General features: G+C 45.0%; 2 protein-coding genes across 3 annotated transcripts in view; one reads left to right on the forward strand and one right to left on the reverse strand.

Moving 5' to 3' along the window:
* Window positions 1-3,050: 3,050 nt before the first annotated feature.
* Window positions 3,051-22,497, forward strand: part of FRS3 (FAR1-related sequence 3) — a 55,808-nt gene continuing 36,361 nt past the window's right edge. For both annotated transcript variants that reach the window (XM_086786393.1, XM_086786394.1), the window contains exon 1: window positions 3,051-3,281. In XM_086786393.1, the coding sequence (XP_086642519.1) occupies window positions 3,090-3,281 (192 nt within the window). In that variant the 5' untranslated portion in view covers window positions 3,051-3,089. The remainder of the gene's footprint in view (window positions 3,282-22,497) is intronic.
* LOC147610382 (uncharacterized) lies at window positions 14,769-15,729 on the reverse strand. The gene is made up of 2 exons (XM_086786395.1): window positions 15,118-15,729; window positions 14,769-15,049 (listed from the first exon to the last, which is right to left on the reverse strand). The coding sequence occupies exon 1, from the start codon at window positions 15,724-15,726 to the stop codon at window positions 15,268-15,270; it is 459 nt and encodes a 152-aa protein (XP_086642521.1). The 5' UTR covers window positions 15,727-15,729; the 3' UTR covers window positions 14,769-15,049; window positions 15,118-15,267.

Genomic DNA, 22,497 nt, shown 5'->3' on the forward strand with positions numbered 1-22,497 from the left:
AAGTAAGGCTTTATGCAATCCTTGAACCCTTGATTTAGTCTTTGTATAAGTTTTGAAGAAGAAATGTTGTGCTTGAAACCCTTTATTTAATATACCTTGAAGCATCATCCACGTAGTCTAGAAGGTCAATGTTTGAGTTGTTTTTACTTGCTTTCCCACTATAGTAAAACCCAATTAGATCCAACACATTAACAGCTATCGATTCCAACACTTCCAACACATTTATGGATTTTGTCTTTGAAAACATGCAAAAATCCTACTGAATGAACTTAATTCGATTAGTTTTGGGTAAAATGTGATTCAAGTAAGTGATTGAGGTTCCAAATTCTCTACAAAGGATGGTCTCCTGGGGCCTTTTCTCCATAGTCTTGACAAGATTTAAAATAATAATTGGGTTCCCATATTTCGCTACAAGGTTCTAGAACTGTAGACTCGTAGCCTCATAATAAGTGGGCTCATTCTTATGTTATACGACGTCTGGTTTCAGACTAAGTATTGATGTTTCTTGGGACCAAGACTCTTGGTGTTGAACAATAGAACTAATCTGATTCATCTTTTCTTCATGAACAAAGTGTTCCGTCTCCACATCATTTGCCACTTTATCTTTCCAATTAACACCTCTCTTGAGGTACCTTTTCCTTGCATAATGTATGGACCTCCTTGCAATCAGTGTTAACGTGAAATTGGTGTTCTCACAAACTAGTTTTACATGTCTGAAAAATACATACTAATGCAATTGTCCAATAATGGGGGCTTTTAGATACACTCTAAAACTCGCAAGTGAGAAATGAATTCCAAACAAACATCTCATCGTAAGGCATTCTCTCTACTTTGCTAGCATTTGCATTCCTTTGGTTTTGACTTTTGAGAAGGTAAGGTCAAGCAGCCGTCTCTTTGTAATAAGAAACATATAATATGGCTCCAAGAATTTCCACAGGCCTTAGTTAAAGGTTTAATCCTTCATGAAAGAGCTCCATAAGGCATCACTGGATAGACGCCCGCTAGCAAGGAAAATCTAGATGGGTGCTAGTGGTATCTTTGCATATGTGATTCGAGCCAGTAGTAGCTGCATTCTATGCGTTCTGTTGTCCACAGTACTCTTGGCTCTTAGATTTCCTTATTGCATGTGAATGGAATATGCACAAGTTTAGCTTCTACAAGCCTCTTGATGTTACCGACATGGAGTAACATAAGTGCATGAGATGGATATCAGGTGGTGGGTGCTCGTATTGTATTTGCATGCTTGTTGTTTCTTATTCTAGCCTATAGTTCCATCAGATTCTTTATAAATACCATCTTCTTGTCATTGTACATATGCTTCTAAGCATGGCGCCTAAAATAATTCCACTATGAGATTTCACGAACTCAACGCCTGTTCACTTATCCGCTACGCTTCTGTGTGACGAACCAGATTCCAGTGGTACCACTACTCCCAGAAACCCAACTCCAAATTTCATACTAGGAAGGATTCTTATGCCATCAGAAGGTCCCAACTGCGTTCGTAACGAGAGCAAGCTCACAAGGTTCGTTTAGTATTGTTTGTATACATTGTAGCAAACATGCTTGTATGATATATAAATCGTCGATATTTATTCTTGGCCTTTTTCCCAAGATCTTTGGGAACTGTGGGAAAGAAAAGCCAAGTAGTATGAATTCGTTATTTATAGGATCAATAGTTGTATGGTTTATACACCCTTCTTATTTATATGCTTGCACTTTTTCGAGGGTCTTCTAGAAAGGCAAGAAGTAGCAGAGTCATGATCCTTCTATGAGTAATTGCTCGAAGTTTCATGCTCTGAAAAAAATAAAACTTATTGAGGCATCGATTACAATAGACATAGGAAATGGAGATATCGATGTATCTAACTAGGAACCTCTTGAATAATTTATACATATGGAATGCCTTAAAGGAATGTTTGCATTGGAGAAAGGTGGAACACTAAATCATCTGCATTTTCAAATGGTCATTTCTATGATGGCACCCTCTCTAATAAGTATTGGCAAACTCATTAAAAAAATACATGCAATGGGATTTCTTCAAATTTGAAGGAGGATTAGCTATGTGTAGAGGTGTGTGTCGAATATGTATGCATACTTTTGAAGGTATGGTTGGATACTGCATGAAGGATCTCCACAAAAGCCATTTCAAAATTTTTTTTGCCACAATATTTCGTGTGAAGAAATAAGTCGTGGACGTCAACTTTATGCTCTATATGGTCAAGGAGATCTCAAAAACAACGTATGCCTATCACCAATGAATCTATTTGAGCATGCATGCATCTTCATGGAAAATTACAATCCAAATAAGCTTGATGCAACACTGAAAACACTCTATTTCGAATGGTGTGAACCGGCAAGTACTACCCTGCTGTATCATGGATAATACCAAAAACAGGCAATGCCATGGATTAAAAAAGGGCTTCATCAATTTGGAAGGTGATGAAAATCCCATGGGTACACAAGCAAGAAGGTATTTCTATGGAGCAAATAGAGAGAATGGAAATGATGCAAATGATCGATCAAACAATGAAGGTAATCATGAAGGCAGTTACAGAATCCAATTGTTGTTGATGCTGAGGAAGGTGTTGAAGAAGAAGACTACAACAAAAAGTACTTGTTTGTTCAAGAAAAAACCTCGAAATTCAAAGAGGCAGTAATAAGTGGACAAGACTACGCCCCCCTCTCCCCTGCTTATAAGAAAATATGTAGAACTGCCTAAAGACGATGCTTCCTTTCTCTAGTTCACTCCACATAGACAGTGTCACTATGTTAAATTCTATGCTCCACTTTTACATGTAAAAATGTCCATTGTCCGCGTCTTCTCTTCACTTTGTCTATAGTCTGCTTTCCATGAAAGCTATTCCCTTGCCTATAGTATTTCTATTTTATCTTTTAAATTCGCATCCATGAGAGTATTTTATTCTGAGTAATATGTACGATATAGTATTTCTGTTTTATCTTTTAAATTCGCCTCCATGAGAGTATTTTATTCCGAGTAATATGTATCATAAAACTTCGTACAAAAATTAATATAAAATGCGAGTCATTGCGTAGGTTTTTGGCTTACCTCACCTTTTGGAACGTGGGGAATGGAGAGCGTTGCTTCTTCGTTATCAGCGCGTTGGGAACCCTTGCTCCTGTTGCTCCAAGCACCTTCCAAGGACCCCGTCACCCAGCTTCTCCAGGCGCTCTGGGACTCTCGAAGATCTGGCCTCGACGCCTCCCACAAGGCGCGCTTCCAGCAGCTGCTTCGACTTCCGTCCGTGGTCCAATTGGACGAGGTCAGTGTCCATAGCGTAATTAATAGCTTGTTAAGTTTTTTCTACAAGATCGACGCATCTTTTGCTCTAGCCCTCTGGCTGTTCCACTTGCACTGCAAAGCTTCAATGCCAAAGTTGGCAAAGCTCAATCGAGACCCTACAGCCGTGAATGCAGGCAGATGCCAAGGTTTCTCCTCCACCAAAAGATATATTCCAAGACATGTGACACCTCAAATCACATACAACATGACTAGTTGTGTTGCTATACATTATCTAACGTACTAATTCTCGCTTACCGGGTTTACAACCGTGGGAATTTGTACAGGTCAACAAAACCAAGTGTGCCAGGTCCTCTATTTTGGATAATCTCCCATTCCCAAAGCTTGCACATCATAACTTGTTAGGCATCCTGCGTCCTCCAAAGTCCGTCCACATATGGGAAGTGACCAAAATGGTGGCAAGAACAAATACCTCAATGGAGCTCACTCTGCTGGATGAGGTGATAGGCTTCTTGCATTTGATGCGTGACCTCAAGTTCAGAGACGCTATAGAGAGCCTACAGCACGGGTGGAGTTGGGGACACCCGTGAGAGCCTAAGAGGTTCTTATCTTTTGTCTTCTTCCAAGTTAGCTTTGGTGTTGAGAGAGGGACCTTCACATACCTTCATAGCGAAGATGTCCACCCTTGCTAGGCACCAGCATCCATGCAAGGTCAACCACTACTCCCCCTCCGAATCGTCTTGGAAAGTCTCCCGTGTAAGACACTTGTGTATGCAATCCTATAGACAGGTGACCAACAAATAGGCACATAGGGTAGCAGCAGTAGGGGCAATTCGAGCATAGCGTTGGTGCCACGTGTCCTCCCATGTGGTAATGGGCCCTCAAGAGAGGGAGTCGGCAAGCAATCATGTGGTCCTGAGCTTATCCGCTAAAGGCCGACTTGCTCTCTACAAGCCAACCATGCATTTGACCCCCTATATAAGCATGCACATATTTTCATCACTATCATTTGCATTTTGCTAGTGTTAGAGATAGAGTGACTCTCTGGTGCAAGGGTTGGCCAAGGGGAAATTACGATAGAGCATTGGGCTGCCAATCATGGTCAATATTCACAGTGCCTTTTGTATATAGTTGTAACACCTTTTTCCTGTACATAATACGAATAAGTAGTTTAGGACTATTGTGTGTGCTGTGTGTTTGAATTCCGTTACTCTATTTTCTCTACTCAAAACCCTAGCACATAGGCACAAGAGCTCTACAATTGGTATGAAAGCCTAACCTAGCTTTAGCTACATTTGCGTGTAGGTGGTTTTGTAGTGTAAATAGGGTATGCGTGGACACTATATAGTTGGCCACACCGTTGCGAGTTTAGCTTGAAAGCCTAGGGCTAGCGTAACAAACTAGCAAATTATTTTCTTTTTTGGCACCCGCGTGCATTTACTGCTTGGATAGGGTAGAGCCCTAGGTTCCAAGAGTGCATAAGGTCGGGTTCGGAAAAGTCTCTATTTGGGTTTTTTTTCTCACTGGTTTCGGGCATAGTTGCATAGAAACACAATTCTTACCTTAGGAAACCGTAGTAAACGTGTTTTTGAACCTTTACCATATATATATATGTGTGTGTGTGTGGAGTGCGTGTGTGAGAGGATATCTTGATACAGAGTTCTCCACCCACTATTGGGCACTGATGACGTTAGTGGGGATGTATTAGTATCTAGTCCATACTATGCATAATGGAGTTGATAGTTATATAGTCTTGTGGGTTGACTACCATGAGTATATAACATGGACATTCCTAAAAGGTGAATTTGGGCATGTTCTTGGATTCATCTAGGTATATATATATGTATGTATGTATGTATATAGCATATCAAATTTTTTTGTGGGCTTTATTTCTTTTTTGGAGTTGTTTGATTTTCCACATTGAGAGTAGATTCTAGAGTCCAAGGTTTAGACATTATTATTATTATTCTTTATTATGCAATATGTAGCATTTCTTGGCATTGGCCATAGATCTTGGATGATTTTTAATGTTTCATGCACTGGAATGGTGTTCTACTTTAATTTTAGTGTGTTTGCATCACTTTTAATTTTAGTGTGTTCTACTTTAATTTTAGTGTGTTTGCATCACTTTTAAGTTTTAACCCTTTTTTTTTTTTCAGAAAGGAGACTTCTATTAAGTATGAAATTTTTTTACAAAATGGAGATTTCACACCAAGCAAGGTGGAGATCTCAACCAATTAGGCGCCCTGTGCTGCCAATAGGGTCCCGAATGAGAGGATGTGAAAAAGATACAATGTCCCACTCTCTCATAAACTGGCCGCGCTTCCTCTCCGCAACCCTCGAAGATCCCTGGATTCTGGCTTAGGTAGCCATAATGGTGTGAATAATATCACTCCAAATCCTGCAAAGACACTGAGAAACAAGAACGGGAGTACCCTCAATGGCCTTAGTGCATCTAGCCTTCCAGATATTCCAGGGTGAGATGCTAGCAATAATCTTCCAAGAGCTGTCTAACCTTTGTGCCGGAGGGACAAAGTGTGAAAGTGGCAAATCTTGAAGACAACACTGCCAAACAACTCCTTGCCTAACCATAATGGCCAAGCTCCTATCAGTCCCCTCAAATCTCAGCTGAGGCCCAGACTGTGTCAACCAAATGATAGAACCAAAAGAAATGATAGCATCCCTCTTAATCCTACCAAAGAGGTGTGCAATCGCATACCAAACCCTCTGTGCTTCCCTGCATTCCCTTAAACAATGGTAAACTGACTCCGAAACTCCTGCACATCTAGGGCATGCTGGGCAAGCACTAGTAACAGACCTCCACTGATTGGTGGCAAGACCACCATGAAGAGAAACCCAGATAAAGGAGGAAATCTGTGGCTTCCTATAAGAATGCCACAATCTTCGCCAAAATACCCTCTGAATGTCGAATGTCAGTCGAAATGCCGCAAGATTCCCAATGGGGTCTAAGAGTAGGGACACTCTGAATGTGTCCCAAGATAAGATGTCTGGCATTCCGCACCTATAACTGAAAGAAGGCATGCTTTTCAGTGGGTTATAAGCATTCTTCCACTCCCACTCACTGGGGTCCCAACGCAAATGTATGATAGGGCAGCCACAATACAACCAAAGGCTAACACTCTTTGTGATCATCCCGGGGGCGGGGAGGGGATGGGGGGCGGTCAACAAAGATGTGCTTCCCTAACTTGCCAACAACTCTGGCTAGACAATTCTGGGGGCCCTCAATAAGGTCTTACACGTCACATCTCTCTAGCTGCCATCCATCCTGTACAGAAAAAAAGACCGGTACATCATCCTCCCTAGGCAAGGGGAGACCCATAACCTGAAGAGGAACTCCTGTCCCAAAAAAAACCCCAAACCAAGAATGATGACGGCCTTCCAAGAAGGATCCAGTAATCGAGTGGTTGGGAATGGCTGCATCAATCTGTGCAATCCTCTGGCCAGAGCCTCTCAAATGCCTTGGTGAGGCTCTGAAGCCTCTGCCAAGCCAGCACTGTGGGGCATAGGGTCTCCCAGCTAGCCCAAAGAATATGCACAGAATGGGCTGCCGGTTAACTTCCTCCGCTGAACGCGGGGGGATGTGTACCAAAAAACTCCTTAGGCAGTCCCCAGGCCCGTAGGAGGGACCTAACCAGAGGGGATGAAGGGGAGCGGTGAACTGCATCCGAAAAAATAAAGCGTGAGTTGAGAGTCCAGTCACCTCCGCAAATAGGGACACACTTCGTGATCTGTTGGCACTGGAGCAAACTGTTGTGCAGGGGAGATGTCAACGCCCACCTGATAACCAAGGTATTTGGCAAAGCATCCTCTCTCAATCCAAGTAAAACCAACATCTGTACCCCAATCTGCAAGAGGAGAATCACTGATCCAAAAACCAACTGACCTATGCCAATTGATAGTAGCTCCTGCTGCCAAACAAAAGGCCTCCAAGGCTGTCCGGAAAGCACATAAACAAGCATGTGAAGCCTCAAGGAACAATGCCGTATCATTTGCTAACTCAGAGTCCAAAAACTCTTCCTCCGTGCATAAAGGCAACCTGAGACCCACAATACCAGGGGCAGCCAGAAGAAACCTGCTCATAGCCTCAGCTACAATGAGGTACAGTAAAGGTGTGAGGGGACAGCCATGCCTCGCTGAACGGGAAATCTGAAAACGCTCACCGCGCCCCCCACAGGCTAAAACAGTGCTATGAGCCTCCCTGTATAGGCAAGACACCCCTCTGATCCAGTTTTGGGAAAACCCCATGTGTGACATAGTGCCCTCCAAAAAATCCCAATCCACTCTGTCATAAGCTTTTTCAAAATCAAGCAAAAGAATGGCAAGAGGCTGCTGACTAGACTTTGCCCACTCGATAGCTTCCCATAAAGAAAAGATGTTATCAAATATACTCCTTCCTTGGAGGAACCCATTCTAGGTATCATGGATAGTCCTTTGGAGAATCGGCTGCAACCTTATACTCAAGGCTTTAGCTAAGATTTTATATGCAGATCCAAGGAGGGTGATGGGCCTCCATTGCTTGATGTCAGTCTTGTCCCCACTCTTGGGGATAAGGTGAATCAGCCCCTTCGTGAGGTATGGAGGCATCATACCCGACAACCACATTTCCTGAAGGCCAACAGTGATAGCATATCCAATATGATCCCAAAAAAGAATAAAGAAGGCGGGAGAAAGACCATCATCCCTTGGGCATGAACCACTGGAAAGAGCATGCAGTGCGTCAAGGAATTCATCCTTCGAGAAAGGGGCATCCAGGGAAGAACACATAGCATCTGTAATGAGCCTGGGCATGCACTCCCAAACTTTCTGCCGTGCCACATCTCTCGGAGGAGAGGGCACCTCTGTAGTCAACAAAGACCGATAAAAATCTGAAGCGATACCCCTCACCTTATCAGGCTCAATCTGAACCTCACCCTATGAATCCTGCAAGTACCTCACAGAATCCCTGCTATGGGAAGTCCTGTGTACTGAAAAAAACTCTTTGTTGCATCTGCCACCCATCTGAGGCCAAAAAGCCTCGTTCGCATGAAAGGCGAGCTCAGCCCTCTTGTCCATGGCCAACTGCAGCTCTGCTCTAACTGTGGTCAAGAGGTCTGTAATCCAAGACGCATGTGGATGCTTTTCATGTTCCCTCTCTGAAGAGCAGCAATTCTACGCCTAATAGCTCTCTCCTTGTCCACAGCCTCCTTCTTCTTGGACAAGGCAGTGCTATGATAATGATGGCTGGTCCTCTCAAGAGCTAGCGCAATATTATGACGAGGATCAGGACCGTCACAAGATCTCCATATCTCTTTGATCTCAAGGGAGATGTCAGCATCTAGATATAAAGAGAGTCAGGGATACGGACATGGGGAGAGGCCGAGCGAGCCCCAGGCTCCCTGAGACACAATAGGACGGGGCAATGATCGGATTTGGTGGTGCTAGGCATAATAGCAATGGTGCCTCCTCTGTCCAAGGACCAATCATCCACATAAAACCTGTCCAGACGTGCAAAGATGCTCTCATCCCCGCTCCTGCGGTTATGCCAAGAGAAAGATAAGGAATTTGGCCTTCTCTGGAAGTCATCCTCAGTCCAGCAATCCCTGCCAAAAAAGGAAAGCGTGAACCTCTCCCATGAGGTTCGCTCCAAGGGGTGTAAACCCCCTTCGCGTCCACCCTTCTTGTCAGAAGGTTGCTCAACCATATTAAAATCTCCTCCCACTATCCAATGATCAACCTGGGGAATGACATTTGTAATGGTGTCCCAAAAGGCCACCCTTTCACCTCTCACGTTAGGTGCATAGATATTCAAGATTCCCAATTTCTGACCCTCATGCATGATCAAGATCCATTGTGCTCTAGTAGGGATGATAACACCGTGCCCAATAACATGAGGCATAACAGATGCTGCCACTAAAATGCAAACACCCCCTCTAGTCCCAACTGCCGAGGACCAGAAGGTGTGGCCAGAAAGCATCTCACCAGTTTTGCCACAATGAGATCTATCCAATTTGTGTTCCTGCAACAAAAGTATATCCATAGACCCTCCTGTAACAGCAGGGTGAAGCTGGTCCTTCAGAAGGCGCTTTCTACCACTGGTGGGAAGCCCTCTAGGGCCCTGAACATTCCATGAGACGATTCTCATGGAAGAGAAGAGGGTTTGACCCCCGATCTAAGAAGACCATGGGCAGCCTGAGGACGCCTCTCATAATGCTGGAGGACGGGAAAATCCACGGGGCAAAGTCCATTGACATGCCCTTGTCCGAGGCCCTGCACAGTACCTGCATATGTACAAGAAACCTGTTCGCCCTGCGGGGCATCAAGGGCAATGGCATCATGCTGAAAATCTTGCAATACATGATCCCCACTATGCTGAACATCCTGCATATCGCCCCCTCCAAGTAGAGAGGACTCAACAAAATCATGCTGATCTGAGATATCATCTCTCTGCAAAGATGCATCAGCTAACACATCCCTCTGACCAGAAACATCATCTATTTGTACATGATCCGAGGAGGCCTTCCCATCAATCGCACCAGGGGGGTGGGCGTGAGAGAGAGCTCACCACACCTGGCGGACTGAAGGACGGTGAGGAACCAAGGGAGGTGGCACCTGAGAAGCACGCTTACGAGGCCTCCTGCGACCTCGAGCCCGAGGGCAATCTCGAGCAAAGTGACCCTGTTGGTGACAAACCCGGCACTGATCGGGTTTACCTGCAATCTCCATACGTTGCTTCAAAGGGCCTCAAGGGTCCGGAAGCAAAACATAGTCCTCAAAGAGCTCAATGTTACGGGCAAGAACCATGACCCTGGGGATAGCATCCACTGAGGCAGTGACCACTTGGGCAGAAGATGTCGGCAAGGCGTGGAGGGGGGGCACTTGAAGAACCAGCCCAAAGGCAGACCCAATGGCCTCAACATAGGCCAATATGTGTGAGGAAGACCTGGGGATCTGAGAGTAATCAGGAAACGGTTCCGGTCTTCCTCGACAGGGTCAAAATAGTTGGAGTAGGGAAGAAAGAATATCTTCCTCGGGCACAATGGCAAAGGGCTGCCCTTCAAAACCTCTGAGGCTGCGTCCTCAGAATCAAAATCCACTTGGAAGAAACCTCTTCCAAGCAACCTGACATCTCGAAAGTGTGGAGCGAGGTCAGAGGGTAGAGCCGCCAGGACCCAATCCCAAGCCTGGAGACGGGACGGGTGAGATCTAAAGATTCTGGCAATGAGGGTCGTTTTGGAGTCTTTCTCTATTTTGGCGTAGAGGACCGCGAGCTCGGCTTCGGAAAAAACAATGGTTTGCCTGGCCGAGGGAGAATGATTAGCCATGATGCTAATCGAAGAAAAAGGCCGACTTGAACCCGGATGAGGAGCAATCCGAACCAAGGGGAAGAGGCAGGCAAGGAAGCGGAGGAAAGGAAGAGAGCAGTTTTAACCTTTTTACATATTAGTATGCACAAAAATTGTTTTTTTGGGTATATAATAAGCTAAAATAGGGTTTTTTAACATGCACGTTCCTAAAAGGTGAATTTGGGCATGTTCCTGGATTCATCTGGGTATATAAAATAGGTTTTTTTGACTCCTTTGCAGTATGACATGTTTCTGAAAAATAAAAACCGTACAAAACATTTCTGAAACGTATTTCCTACGAGGCGTTCTTGCAAGTATGGTTTTAGGATACTCGTCATGAATTCACAACTCACTGATTTCCTTCTTAGCATGAAGGTGTCCATGGATAGATAGGGGGTTCACATGGATGAATAGGCGCTTGTTTTGGCAGAAGTGTCCTCCTGTCTAGATAGAGTGGACCGTACACCTCGAGCATCTAATGCTCCGGATTTGGCGTCTACCATGGCTCATGCTTCGGAGCAAGGAGTGGATAAGGGCATATGCTTATATATAGTGTAGCAACTCTAGGGGCACGTTTGTCCCACGGGTTTTCCTCCTAGACATTTGGTGGGAAAAGACACCTAGACTAGGTTTATTATTGTCACTTGTACTTGTCACTTACCATATTATTTTGTGAATATACTTTCAAGTACTTCACACGTGTTCGCTCTGCTGTGTTCATCACCTTTGCAAAACATGTTTGAAGGTGGTCATACACTGCTGATGTAGCATTTTATGCGTGCACACACAAAATCGAAGTTTCAAAAGTTACCAGAATTTGGCGTTTCTTGGCATCGGCTATCTACACATAGCACTATTCTAGTGTTGACAAATCACATCTGTTAGTGCAAAAGAGAGGCTTTTTTCGTACTCTTTCCTGTTTCTTGCACAACAGGTTTGCACAAGACAAGTATAGGTGATTGCATTTGGTGGCAATTTGTGCTCATTGTGCTTGGTAGTGCACAAATATGCATATTTGGGTTACATACATGATATTTATGCCTTTTGTCAATTCTTGTTAGTTGTGCATCTTGCAAAATGGCATAGAATGTGTAGATGTATTCTTGCTCCTTGGTGCAATGAGCAAGAGTTCGACTGAGTGGGAGGAAGAGTGATGTTGCTGACCAGCAAGATAATCAGCACATTAACAAGGATTAACAAGGAGATTAAGGGAAGCACACAAGAGAGTTGTGGGGAAGCATATTTGTATTATCCTTTTTATAGGAGAGGCCCCTTTTACAAGGTGTGTGCATATGCTGCCACACATGCCACATGTCACGGCATGATGCCAAATGTACCTAAGAGGTGTCACCTTTACACATCATAGCTTACATAAGATGTGGCGACAAGGTCTAGATGTGCACTTAATTGAGCTTCACTGCTCCTGAAGATGAGCACCTGGTTGCTCCAAAATGTGTGCTATACTAGCATCTGGAAGTGTGCTATATAGCACCAAGATTGCACAAAGTACAAGAGTGCCTGAGATGCTCTCACTCCACAAGAGTCCCCACAATTCACGCAAGATATGCCATTTGCTCAAGAAAGTGATATATGCAAAGGGCCCAAAACTGTGTTTACCTGTGTGTGAACAAGATGATGGTAGTAGGTAAACCCTTCCTCTTCTCCTAGATGGCTGCATGTGAAAGCTACTCTTCTCTAACCTTGAGGGTGCGCTTGAAGGCTCCCAAACGAGATGTCAAGCCCACCCAAATGGCGAATATATGTTTTGTTGCAGGTTGCTCTGTTGCAGAAGTGGGCTAAATAGAGCAGCGTGTGTAACATGCAACGGAGGTATTCGTAATTAAGGATCCTGTCACAAATGCTCACACCGTCTTCTATATCTTGAGTTTGACGAGTTTAGCAATCCACTTTATGACTTCAAACTTTAAGAGATTTGAGAGAGAGATAGAAACTGTACACCATATGGGGTCCCGAATCACCCACTGAAGGGCCCCCTATCTCGTTACCGGAATAGTATTTGCTTTATTTCTTTGAAGAGACTGACTGCGGATTGACGATAAGCCAAACGCAAGATCTCGGAGGACCAAGAGTCGGGTTGAACTGTACACGGCTGTAGAAGCACCAATGATGACCAATCTCGAGCCTATGCACTCTTACAATGGATGTAAGAAGGCTGCAAATCTGAGGCTGAGAGAGGGGCTGATTGGGACTGTTCTAGGCTATGTGTGAATGCTGAGTTTTACCTTCACCAAGTGGCTGTAGCCAAACAATGCAAACAAGGATGCTAGAAACTGTATGAATGCTTAAAATGCAAGATGATCTGTAGGCTGAATGCTGTAGATGCTGCCTTTTACTGAATGAAGGCTTAATTGCTCAAGCGTTGATGCTTCTATATGCTGATGGATGAAACGCTGATGGATGATGTGCTGAATTCTCCAATCGCTTATGCTCCTTGTGCTGAAGGCTCTAAGCGTTGAGGTCTTCAAGGCTGAATATGAATGAATGAGTTAATGATGAAATGCTCGACTATTTATATGGGCTTTTGATGCAGGTTGGCTGGCTACAAAGCTGGCCGACTGCATCACGTCTAGGATAAATGGATAAATAATGTAAAATAAATGGATAAATAATGTAAAAATGCCAATGAAATACTATAAATTATAGGGAAAATACTGGAATAATATTGAGTAATATTCTAATGCTTTTGCCATGGTCTATGTGGTCTTATATGCCTATGGGATGAATGATATGCAAAATGCAATCAACTCAGGGATGAATGATATGCTCAAATAAACAAAGGAAAATCGAAGGCAAAGAGTATCTACCAATTCAGACCAAGACCCTCAAAATCCTATAAAAATAAAGAAATAATAACAAGCATGTGAGCATGCCTTATTGAAGGATTCAAAAAAATTAATTTGGCAATATTGAGAATCTTTGGCAAGTGGGTTTCCTTAAACTTTTACTTAGAAATAAGTGTTTCTATTCAGATGAGAGAGATTGGCTTGTACTCTCACTAAGCTAGAGTAGGTTATTTCTATACCAAGCCTAGGGGCCATTGAAGAAACATGTGAATAGTAGGGCTTATTAAAGCATGTGAGTGTGAAAGGGCATTTGAGTCCCTTGTGTGAAAATGTGAGACCCCTGCCCCCTCTTTGCACAAACTTTCATGAATCTTTTAACTACTGTGGATAATCTGAAATTCAATGCAGACTCACAGATTTTAGCCATGACCGCAAACCCTAAGGTTTCTACTGACTCTACATGCATGAATGCATCTCTTCAAGTGGGTTAAGGGACTTGGATTGACTGACTGACTGTCTAAGGCTAAGGAATGACCTACGTAGCTCGTGCCTGACTTATCGACTTGGATTGACTGACTGACTGTCTAAGGCTAAGGAATGACCTACGTAGCTCGTGCCTGGACTAAGGATTACAATGGAGTCACGGCGTACGACAAATATCATCCTAAAAGGTACTAATAATGTACAATGTTGCATTGATGATGATGAGCCATCTTGTCACCATGCACTACAGTGCAGAGTGCATGTGACATTCCCTCTTGCTTAGCTTGGTGGCACGTTTATGGCTTCCAAGTAGTCTGCCAACAACTGTGTAATATGCGAAAGCTTCGGAGAAGGATCGGTACTTCAAAACTCAGAAAACAGCACTCTTTTCGCGACGGAATTAACGCACAAACTGAAAGACGATGTGCAGAAAAATAGAGAGAGAAAGGGGAGATGGAGAGGACACAGTATTGGGTCCCAATTACCCTCTGTAGGGCCCCCACCACGGATGGTGTATTTGCTTTATTAGAATGATGTAAATCTGAAAACAAATACAAAGTACTTGACCTTTTCTTGGCTGGAAAAACCTGCCCTTGACCTTCAGTCCTTCACCCCTTAGCTTTAGCAAACCCTTGGCTGTCCTGGCCCTTGAATGCTGGATGCTCTTGGTGAATTATGAGATGAAAACATGGATTATGGGCTGGGGTATTTATACCCTCCAAAGCATCTAGTCGGCCAGTTCTTAAAAGCTCCACGACTGGGTTCCATGCAATAAAATGCTTTCACACTCTATTAAATACTGTCCAGCCTGCGCATGCATTCTGGGACAGCTTCTGGCTGCTGGGCATGCTGCGCATAGGTGTGGGGATTGCCCCTACACCTGGCCGACTGGCTGGGCAGGGTTTCTAACCCTGTCGGCTGCCTGTCCAGCAGCCCTAGGGCTGGCCGACTGCCCTTCCAGCCCAAGCCATGGCTGGTGGGCACAATGTGGGCCCTCCTGGCCCCTTGGGGGTGGTTCTACACCTCCCCCATGCCCAGACTAAGTATGCAAATGCAAATCCTTGCCCTGGGGTAGCCCTATGGGCTGGCCCCATCTCTACATGCAAACTACATGCCTACAGAGGCCTGGCATCCAGTTGCAAACCAGATACTCAGCACATCTGACATCATTCCAGAGGGAGACTCACAGCGCGGACTGGCACTGCTTCATGTGCAGGACAATGCACACCTGACCTCGGACGACTGAGATGGATCCCTGGCTGACTCGTCCCGGACTGGGCTCACATGGGACCAGTTCACCATCCCAGGTCCTGCACCTTCTGTACAGAAATGTCTACGTGGCATCCAAGTGCGGGATGCACGTGACATCCCCTTTTGCTTAACTTGACAGAAGCTGCATAGCCTCCAAATAATCCGTCAATAAAGCCGGATAGTCTTCGAAAAATTCTTTGTCGAGCCATACCGCTTCATGAGTTCCTCGGTCTTGAAACTTCGTGAGAAACTGTCGTAGTCTTCGGCCTGAGCCATGCTTGAAACGGTGCAGAAGGATCTGTTCTGGAACCATTACTTCTGCTTCATCAATGATGTCTGGTTCCGCTTCGTCTTTGACCTCTGAAGGGGGTGGACCTGCATATGGCTTCAACCAATTGACATGAAATACATCGTGCATAGTCCAACTCGGAGGTAGCTTTAACTGCATAGACACCTCATTAATCTTTTTCCGGATGGGGAATGGTCCGAAGCTCCTGAAAGACAACTTTGGGCATCGCTTGCCCACCTGCTTCAATCTTTGCTTCATAATCCGAAGATATACCCAATCTCCTTCCGAAAACTTCATGTCCCTTCGGTCTTTATTGGCTTGTCGAGTGTAGGCCTCTTGCGCTTTAGCCAATCTGTCTTTGACGGACTCTAGTATCTCCTGGTAAGACTCCGTCACTCTGTTCGCCTCCGGTACTGAAGACGACGTCTTGGTTAACAACGACTGGAAAGGCCTTCCAAACGCTGCCTCATATGGAGTCCTGCCAATAGCTGAAGAAAAAGAGTCATTCAACACAGCTTGAACTAAAGGCAAAAACGATTCCCACTTACCTTGCTGATCGTGGACATAACACTTCAGCACATCAAAGGCCAACTGGTTGTATATCTCCGTCTGGCCATCTGTCTGTGGGTGGAATGCACTGGAAAAATTCAACTTAGTACCAAAATTATCAAACAATGCCCTCCAAAAATGACTGGTAAACTTGGCATCTCGGTCTGACACTATGGTCCTAGGAATTCCACCAATCGGGTACCAATGCCGAATGAATAGCTGGGCAACATCCTCGGCGGTCACATTGGCCCTGCAAGGAATAAGCATCACAAATTTGCTGAACCTGTCAACAATAGTCAAACACTGTGTATTACGCTTACTCGGACTGGGAGGCAGATTTGTGACAAAGTCCATCGAAATGTCTTGGAAAGGACCCTCAGGAATTGGCAAAGGCTGTAACAACCCTATCTTCTTTCCACGAGGAGCTTTCATCTTTTGACAAATGTCACAGCGTTGTACATAGGTAAACACATCACGCCTCATCTTTGGCCAATAGTATTGCCGTTCTAATTTCTCCAGAGTCAAATTCATGCCCCTATGACCACCTGTAATGGCATCATGGGCATCATGGAGAAGAGCTGCCCGGAATGATTTCATGACACATAGTCGGCCTTTGTAGTAAAGCCAACCATCGCGTATCAGAAAATGGCATGGTCCTGTGGCATCCAATGCCTGTTCCCACTGAGTACCGAATTCCTCGGAATCCGTGTACGTGTGCTTCATGTCTTCTAGTCCTGTACCAACAAGGTCTAGTCTAGTGGTCTGAATTGTAGATACTTGTCCCTTCCTGCTCAAAGCATCGGCCACTGGATTGGCCTTTCCTGGAAGGTACTCAATCATGCCACCGAACTGCTGGAATATCCGACTCCAGCGGTGTTGTCGATCACTCCACTGTGCACTTGGCATCGTCTGAATCCAGCGCAATGCCTGATGGTCAGTGCGAACCTCGAAGTCACGGCCATACAGGAAATGTTTCCAATGTTTCAAGGCCTGTATAACTGCTAGGAGTTCACGATCATAGACTGAGTAGTTCTTTTCGGCGGGCAGTAACTTACGAGACATGTAAGCTACCGGATGACCATTCTGTTGCAATACACCTCCAATTGCGATGTTACTCGCATCGGTGATCACCTGAAATGGTTCGTCCCACGAGGCAAGGGCTAAACAAGGCGCTTCAGACAAAGCCACCTTGAGGTTCTGGAATGCCTCCAACGCTCGTGGAGTCATTCGAATCTTTTGCCTCCTTGTTTTCACTCCCTTTAGCAGATCGGTGAGGTCTGCCGAGAGATCAGAAAACTTGTCAATGTGGGTGGAATATGCCTGGCATATACCCACAAATGATCTAATGTCATAAGCAGTCTGAGGTACTTCCCAGTTAACAATCTCGGCCACTTTAGCCGGATCAAGTCGAATGCCTTCGGCACTGATTATATATCCCAAGTAATGTACCTGGAACAGATAAAATTCTGACTTCTTTTCATTGATATAGAGCTCGTTGCTTTCCAGCAACTTAAGGACTTTCTCCACATCAATGTCATGCTGCTCAACTGTAGCTGAAAATATGAGTATGTCGTCCAGAAATATGAACACACACACTCCGATCAACTCCCGGAAAATACGCATCATCATGCGGTTAAATGTAGCTGGGGCGTTCGTCAAACCAAATGGCATGACCACAAATTCATAGTGGGCCCGTTCTGTACGGAAAGCTGTCTTGGGGATGTCCCCCTCAACAATCCGAACCTGGTGGTACCCACTCTTTAAATCCAATTTAGAGAACACCTTAGCTCCATTCAGCCTCTCGAGAATATAGTCAATTCGAGGCATCGGGAATCGGCTCTTGATAGTCAGCTTGTTGAGTGCACGATAATCGACACACAACCGAGAAGACCCATCTTTCTTCTTGACAAATAAGATCGGAGCTGCAAATGGCGACACGCTGGGGCGGATGAAGCCAGCTTGCAACAATTCTTGGAGTTGGCGGTCCAACTCCGATTCCATTGCCTTAGAAAGGCGATACGGAAACTTGCTCGGGGGTTCCGAGCCTGGGAGGAGGTCAATCTTGTGATCCTCTGGTCTGGACGGGGGAAGCTGGGGAGGGAGACTGTCCCGAAGAAAAATCTTCTGGAACTTTTCATGGAGAACCGAGTACTTCTCGGAAGCACTGGCCACCGTCTGGGCTGTCTGGACGTAAATCATCGCACACTGTGCGCCTTTCCTGACTGCTCGCTTAGCCTGCAAGTGGCTTATGAGCGGAAAGTTTGGAATACCTGGCTCACACTTAATGGTCACCGGGGTGTTTGACACATTCCGATCAATCTGGAACGTGTGCTTGTCCCACTTGACATCAGGAAGAAACTTGTGAAACCACTGGATACCCAAAATTATGTCTGCTCCTACAAGAGGGGCAACCATAAAGTCACGCACAAACTCTATGCCCTGAATCACTAATTTAGCACCTAGAGCTTCATACTTGACGCTCGTAGTCATACCTGTGCTAAAACCCTCAACTTGTTTGTCCACCGGAGTTAGCTCGAAGCGGGCACGCCTAGCGGCCTCTTCCGTGATCACATCCTCCGTGCTGCCGCTGTCAAACAAGACAACGACTCTCTGGCCACCTATGTAGCCAAAGGACTTGAGCAATTCGTTGCGCTCATACTCCTGGTCATGGGCGCCCTTCTGCTTATCTTCGAGCTTCCGGCTAATAATTGCTCCAACTGAAGCACCGGGGGTTGAAGAACTAGGGGTAGCCACTGGGGTCTGTGTGGGAGCTGTGCTCACCACGGAAGCTGTGGAGGCAGCGGCGGCCTTTGGAGGCTTCTTCGGACAATCCCGAGAAGTATGTCCTTTTGTGTGACAAAAGTAACATCTATCCTCCTTCCTGTACTGAGCAAGCTCCTCAGCACTCAACTTGCCACCTGTCTTGCCTGCCTCCGCTTTCTGGTCTGGAGTAAGCTTAGACGCATTGTTCGAGTTCTTGGAGCCAGAGGCTCCCGGGCTGTGTCCTGGGGAAGACCCCGTCTGGTTCTGGCTTTTGCCCCCCGAGGCGTTAGCCTTGGGAGAAGCCGGCTGGGAAGTCTTGGGCTTGCCACCATTGTGTTTCATTTCTGCACTCTGCGCAAGCGAGAGTGCGTCCTCAAAGGTGGCTGGTCTAAACATACGCACCTCCCATTGGATGTGCGTGTCCAGGCCATACAAAAACTGCCCTTTCTTGTCCGCATCAGATAAGCCTAATTGTAGACACAAGGTCGAAATTATGTGGGGTCTATAGTCAGTACTCCTTGGTATGCATTGTCTGGCAGATGCATTTCAGGGGGGATTTTACTTGTCCACATGGAGTTGGTGATACCTCATGGTCACTTATGCTTGTTGACCCTTATGCTTGTCTATGCTAGACGCTTTCTCTTATGTGTTGTCTACTGGAGATGCCTTATGCTGTTTACCCTTGCAGTGGGATTGTTTCTATAGTGTTGACATTGTCACTTTCTCACATGTGATGTTTACTAGGAGTGCCTTCTACACACTGGCTAGTGTTGGCTTGCTCTCATGGTTTTGACATGTCACATGTATATTATTCATTGTGGGATTATGCATCTTTACACTTGTCATACATGGCACTGATTATGGCATCGTTGAGAGTTTATCCATCCTCTCATAGCATTGGCTGATGGCCGCCCCGAGCCCCCACTTTTTCGGGAGCACTTGGTATTTCTCCCATCGCGGTGCTTCACCTTGCCAGGCGTTAGTACGGGCGTGTCTGTTGGTGCACGGTCCCGGAAGACCAGTGAGGGTAGGTGTTTACCCAGTGAAGGTGGGGAACTACCTGTGATTTGGACTACTACAACAGTTGATTCTTCATTGACAAAAACTTGTTGTATTTCATTGTTCTCACTCCATGTCATGGAGGAATCTGGCCATGAGGCCCATGAACACTTGTACGTACAAATACTCCAAGAAATACAAAGTGTATTGGGAGGGGGGGAGCGGCCCTTTCCGGCCCCAGTGTTGGTGTCAAGTGTTCTTGGTCATTTTCAGTTTTAGTGTTGTTAATAATGTCCATTGTTGGTATTTGTTAAGTGGTCTAAAAAATGTGTATTTTGTCTTCGGATTTGTAGGCCTCCTATAGGGAGCGGTTATTTACAGGGAACGCCTGGAGTTAGGGAACGGGGATGGGGGTTGGGATGGTACACAAAAAATGCATTAATATATTCATCAAATGTTAAGTATTTGTATTGCATTTGAGTACTTTGAAAGAAAGCACACAAAATGACACAATTCATGATTCATATTACAAAAGTAGTGTACTAGCAGCTGTGTACGAAAAAAGTTAAAACTCAATACAACTGTTGAGACTCAAGGCTGAAGCATGGTCTACTGACTCTAGAATGCAGATACTAGAGAATAAACCATGTCTACATAAATATAGCTTGGGTAGTGGGCCCTAAAGGCTGAGCGTTTTTTTCACCAATGATGCCCAATCTCGATGCCAATGCACTCTTCCTAGGGGCTGTAGGAAGGCTGCAAACTGAGGCTGAGAGAAGGGTTGAATTGGGGACTGTTCTATGGCTGTGAGGTGCTGAATATGCAAGTGAATATGCAAGCGATGACTGACTATATATGCAAGCTGAGATGATGTGTTTTCTGCAAGAGAAGGAATGATGAAGAAGCTGCGTTTTCTGCAAGCGATGAGCAGAGAAGTATGCGCTTCAGCTTGGAGATGATCACTTGATGACGATTGCTTGAATGATTTATGATTGAATGAATGAGTGCAACGTTAGGTATTTATATGCATGAGAAGGGCTGGTCGCTTTGCTCAAGAGCAAGTCGGCTGGCTCTTTAATCTTATCATACACGGCTTGATAAAATAGGTGAATAATGCTGATTATAATGCTTTTAATGCTGCCGTGTGGGTTGACTACCATGAGTATATAACATGCACGTTCCTAAAAGGTGAATTTGGGCATGTTCCTGGATTCATCTAGGTATATAAAGGTTATAATGCTATGGCCAAAGGGTAGTGAGGCGGTTCTCATGCACATGAGATGAATATTATGCAATGCAGACCATAACCTAATGCAAACCCTAAGGCTTTTACATTGACTTCTACATGCATGAATGATTCTCTTTGAGTGGGTTAAGGGACTTGACTAACTAATTGACCTTCTATGGCCGAGGAAAGACCTACGTAGCTTGTTTGTGACATGTCCCGGAGTGGGGCTCACAATGGGGCCACAGCGTATGCCAAAATCATACCTAAAGGGTCCTATTGATGTACAATGATGCATTGATGATGAGCCATCTTGTCACCATGCACTACAGTGTAGAGTGCATGTGACATTCCCTCCTACTTAGCTTGGCAACAAGTTCATAGCTTCCAAGTAGTCCGCCAACAACTCGTGAAAGAACTCCTCATCTAGCCAAACTGCTTCATGGGTACCTCGATCTCGAAACTTTGTGTAGAACTGACGGAGTCTTCGACTGGAACCATGCTTCCAACGATGAAGAAGGATCTGCTCAAGCTCAATGATTTCTGCTTCGTCAACCACGTCTTGCTGCTGTTCATTTGAAACATAAAAAACTTCTGGACCAACATATGGTTTTAGCCAAGAAACATGTAAAACATCATGCATTGTCCAACTGTTAGGCAATTTTAAATTCAATAGGACATCACTTAGCTTCTTAACTATAGGAAAGGGTTCAAAACTATAGAAAGCAAGTTTGGGACAATGCTTGCCCATTTGTTTCAATCTCTATTTCATGATACGCAAATAGACCCAAAACTCTTCCTTGAGCGGACATCTCATCTAGACTTATTTGCGTGTCTACTGTAAGCTTCCTGGGATTTGGTCAAGCGGTCTTTAACTAACTCAATGATTTCGGAGAATGATTCCATCGTCTTGTTAGCCTCTAGAGATGGAGACACCATTCACGTCAAAAGAGAAGAGAAACGGCGACCAAAGGCTACCTCATACGAAGTACGTCGGGCACTGGATGAATGAGTATCGTTTAAGATGGCTTGGACCAACAGAAGATAATGTTCCCATTTGGACTGTTGGTCATGACAATATGACTTGAGAACAATGAAGGCCAACTGGTTATAGATTTGTGTCTAGCCGTTTGTCTGTGGGAATGCACTAGGCAACTGCAACTTGGTCCCAAAGTTCTTGAATAATGCCCTCCAAAAATGCGAGCTGAACTTGGAATCCCTGTTTGATGTGATGGTGCTAGGTAAACCACAAATGAGGTACCAATGTTTGAGAAAAAGGTGGGCTACGTCCTCGGCTGTGGCCGTGTGTTGGCATGGGATGAGTATGCAGAACTTACTAAAGCGATCCATGATGGTAAAACACTGAGTGTTGTGAGATCCAGTGGATGTTGGCTATCCAAGTCTTTTCCAGAGATCTTGAGAATGGTAGACTCGTGCATGGTTTGGATGCTGGTCTTTCTACTTAGAGCATCTGCAACTGGGTTATGCTTACCAGGGATGTACTCGATCATTCCTTCAAATTGTTGGAATAT

This window comes from Cibotium barometz, chromosome 49 (assembly GCF_041138505.1).
Source record: "Cibotium barometz isolate CiBa-2024 chromosome 49, ASM4113850v1, whole genome shotgun sequence".
NCBI lineage: Eukaryota > Viridiplantae > Streptophyta > Polypodiopsida > Cyatheales > Cibotiaceae > Cibotium > Cibotium barometz.

Excerpts from the sequence above, each read along its gene's own strand:
- LOC147610382 (XM_086786395.1), bottom strand. The coding sequence starts at position 15,726 with ATGAAGTTTTCGGAAGGAGATTGGGTATATCTTCGGATTATGAAGCAA.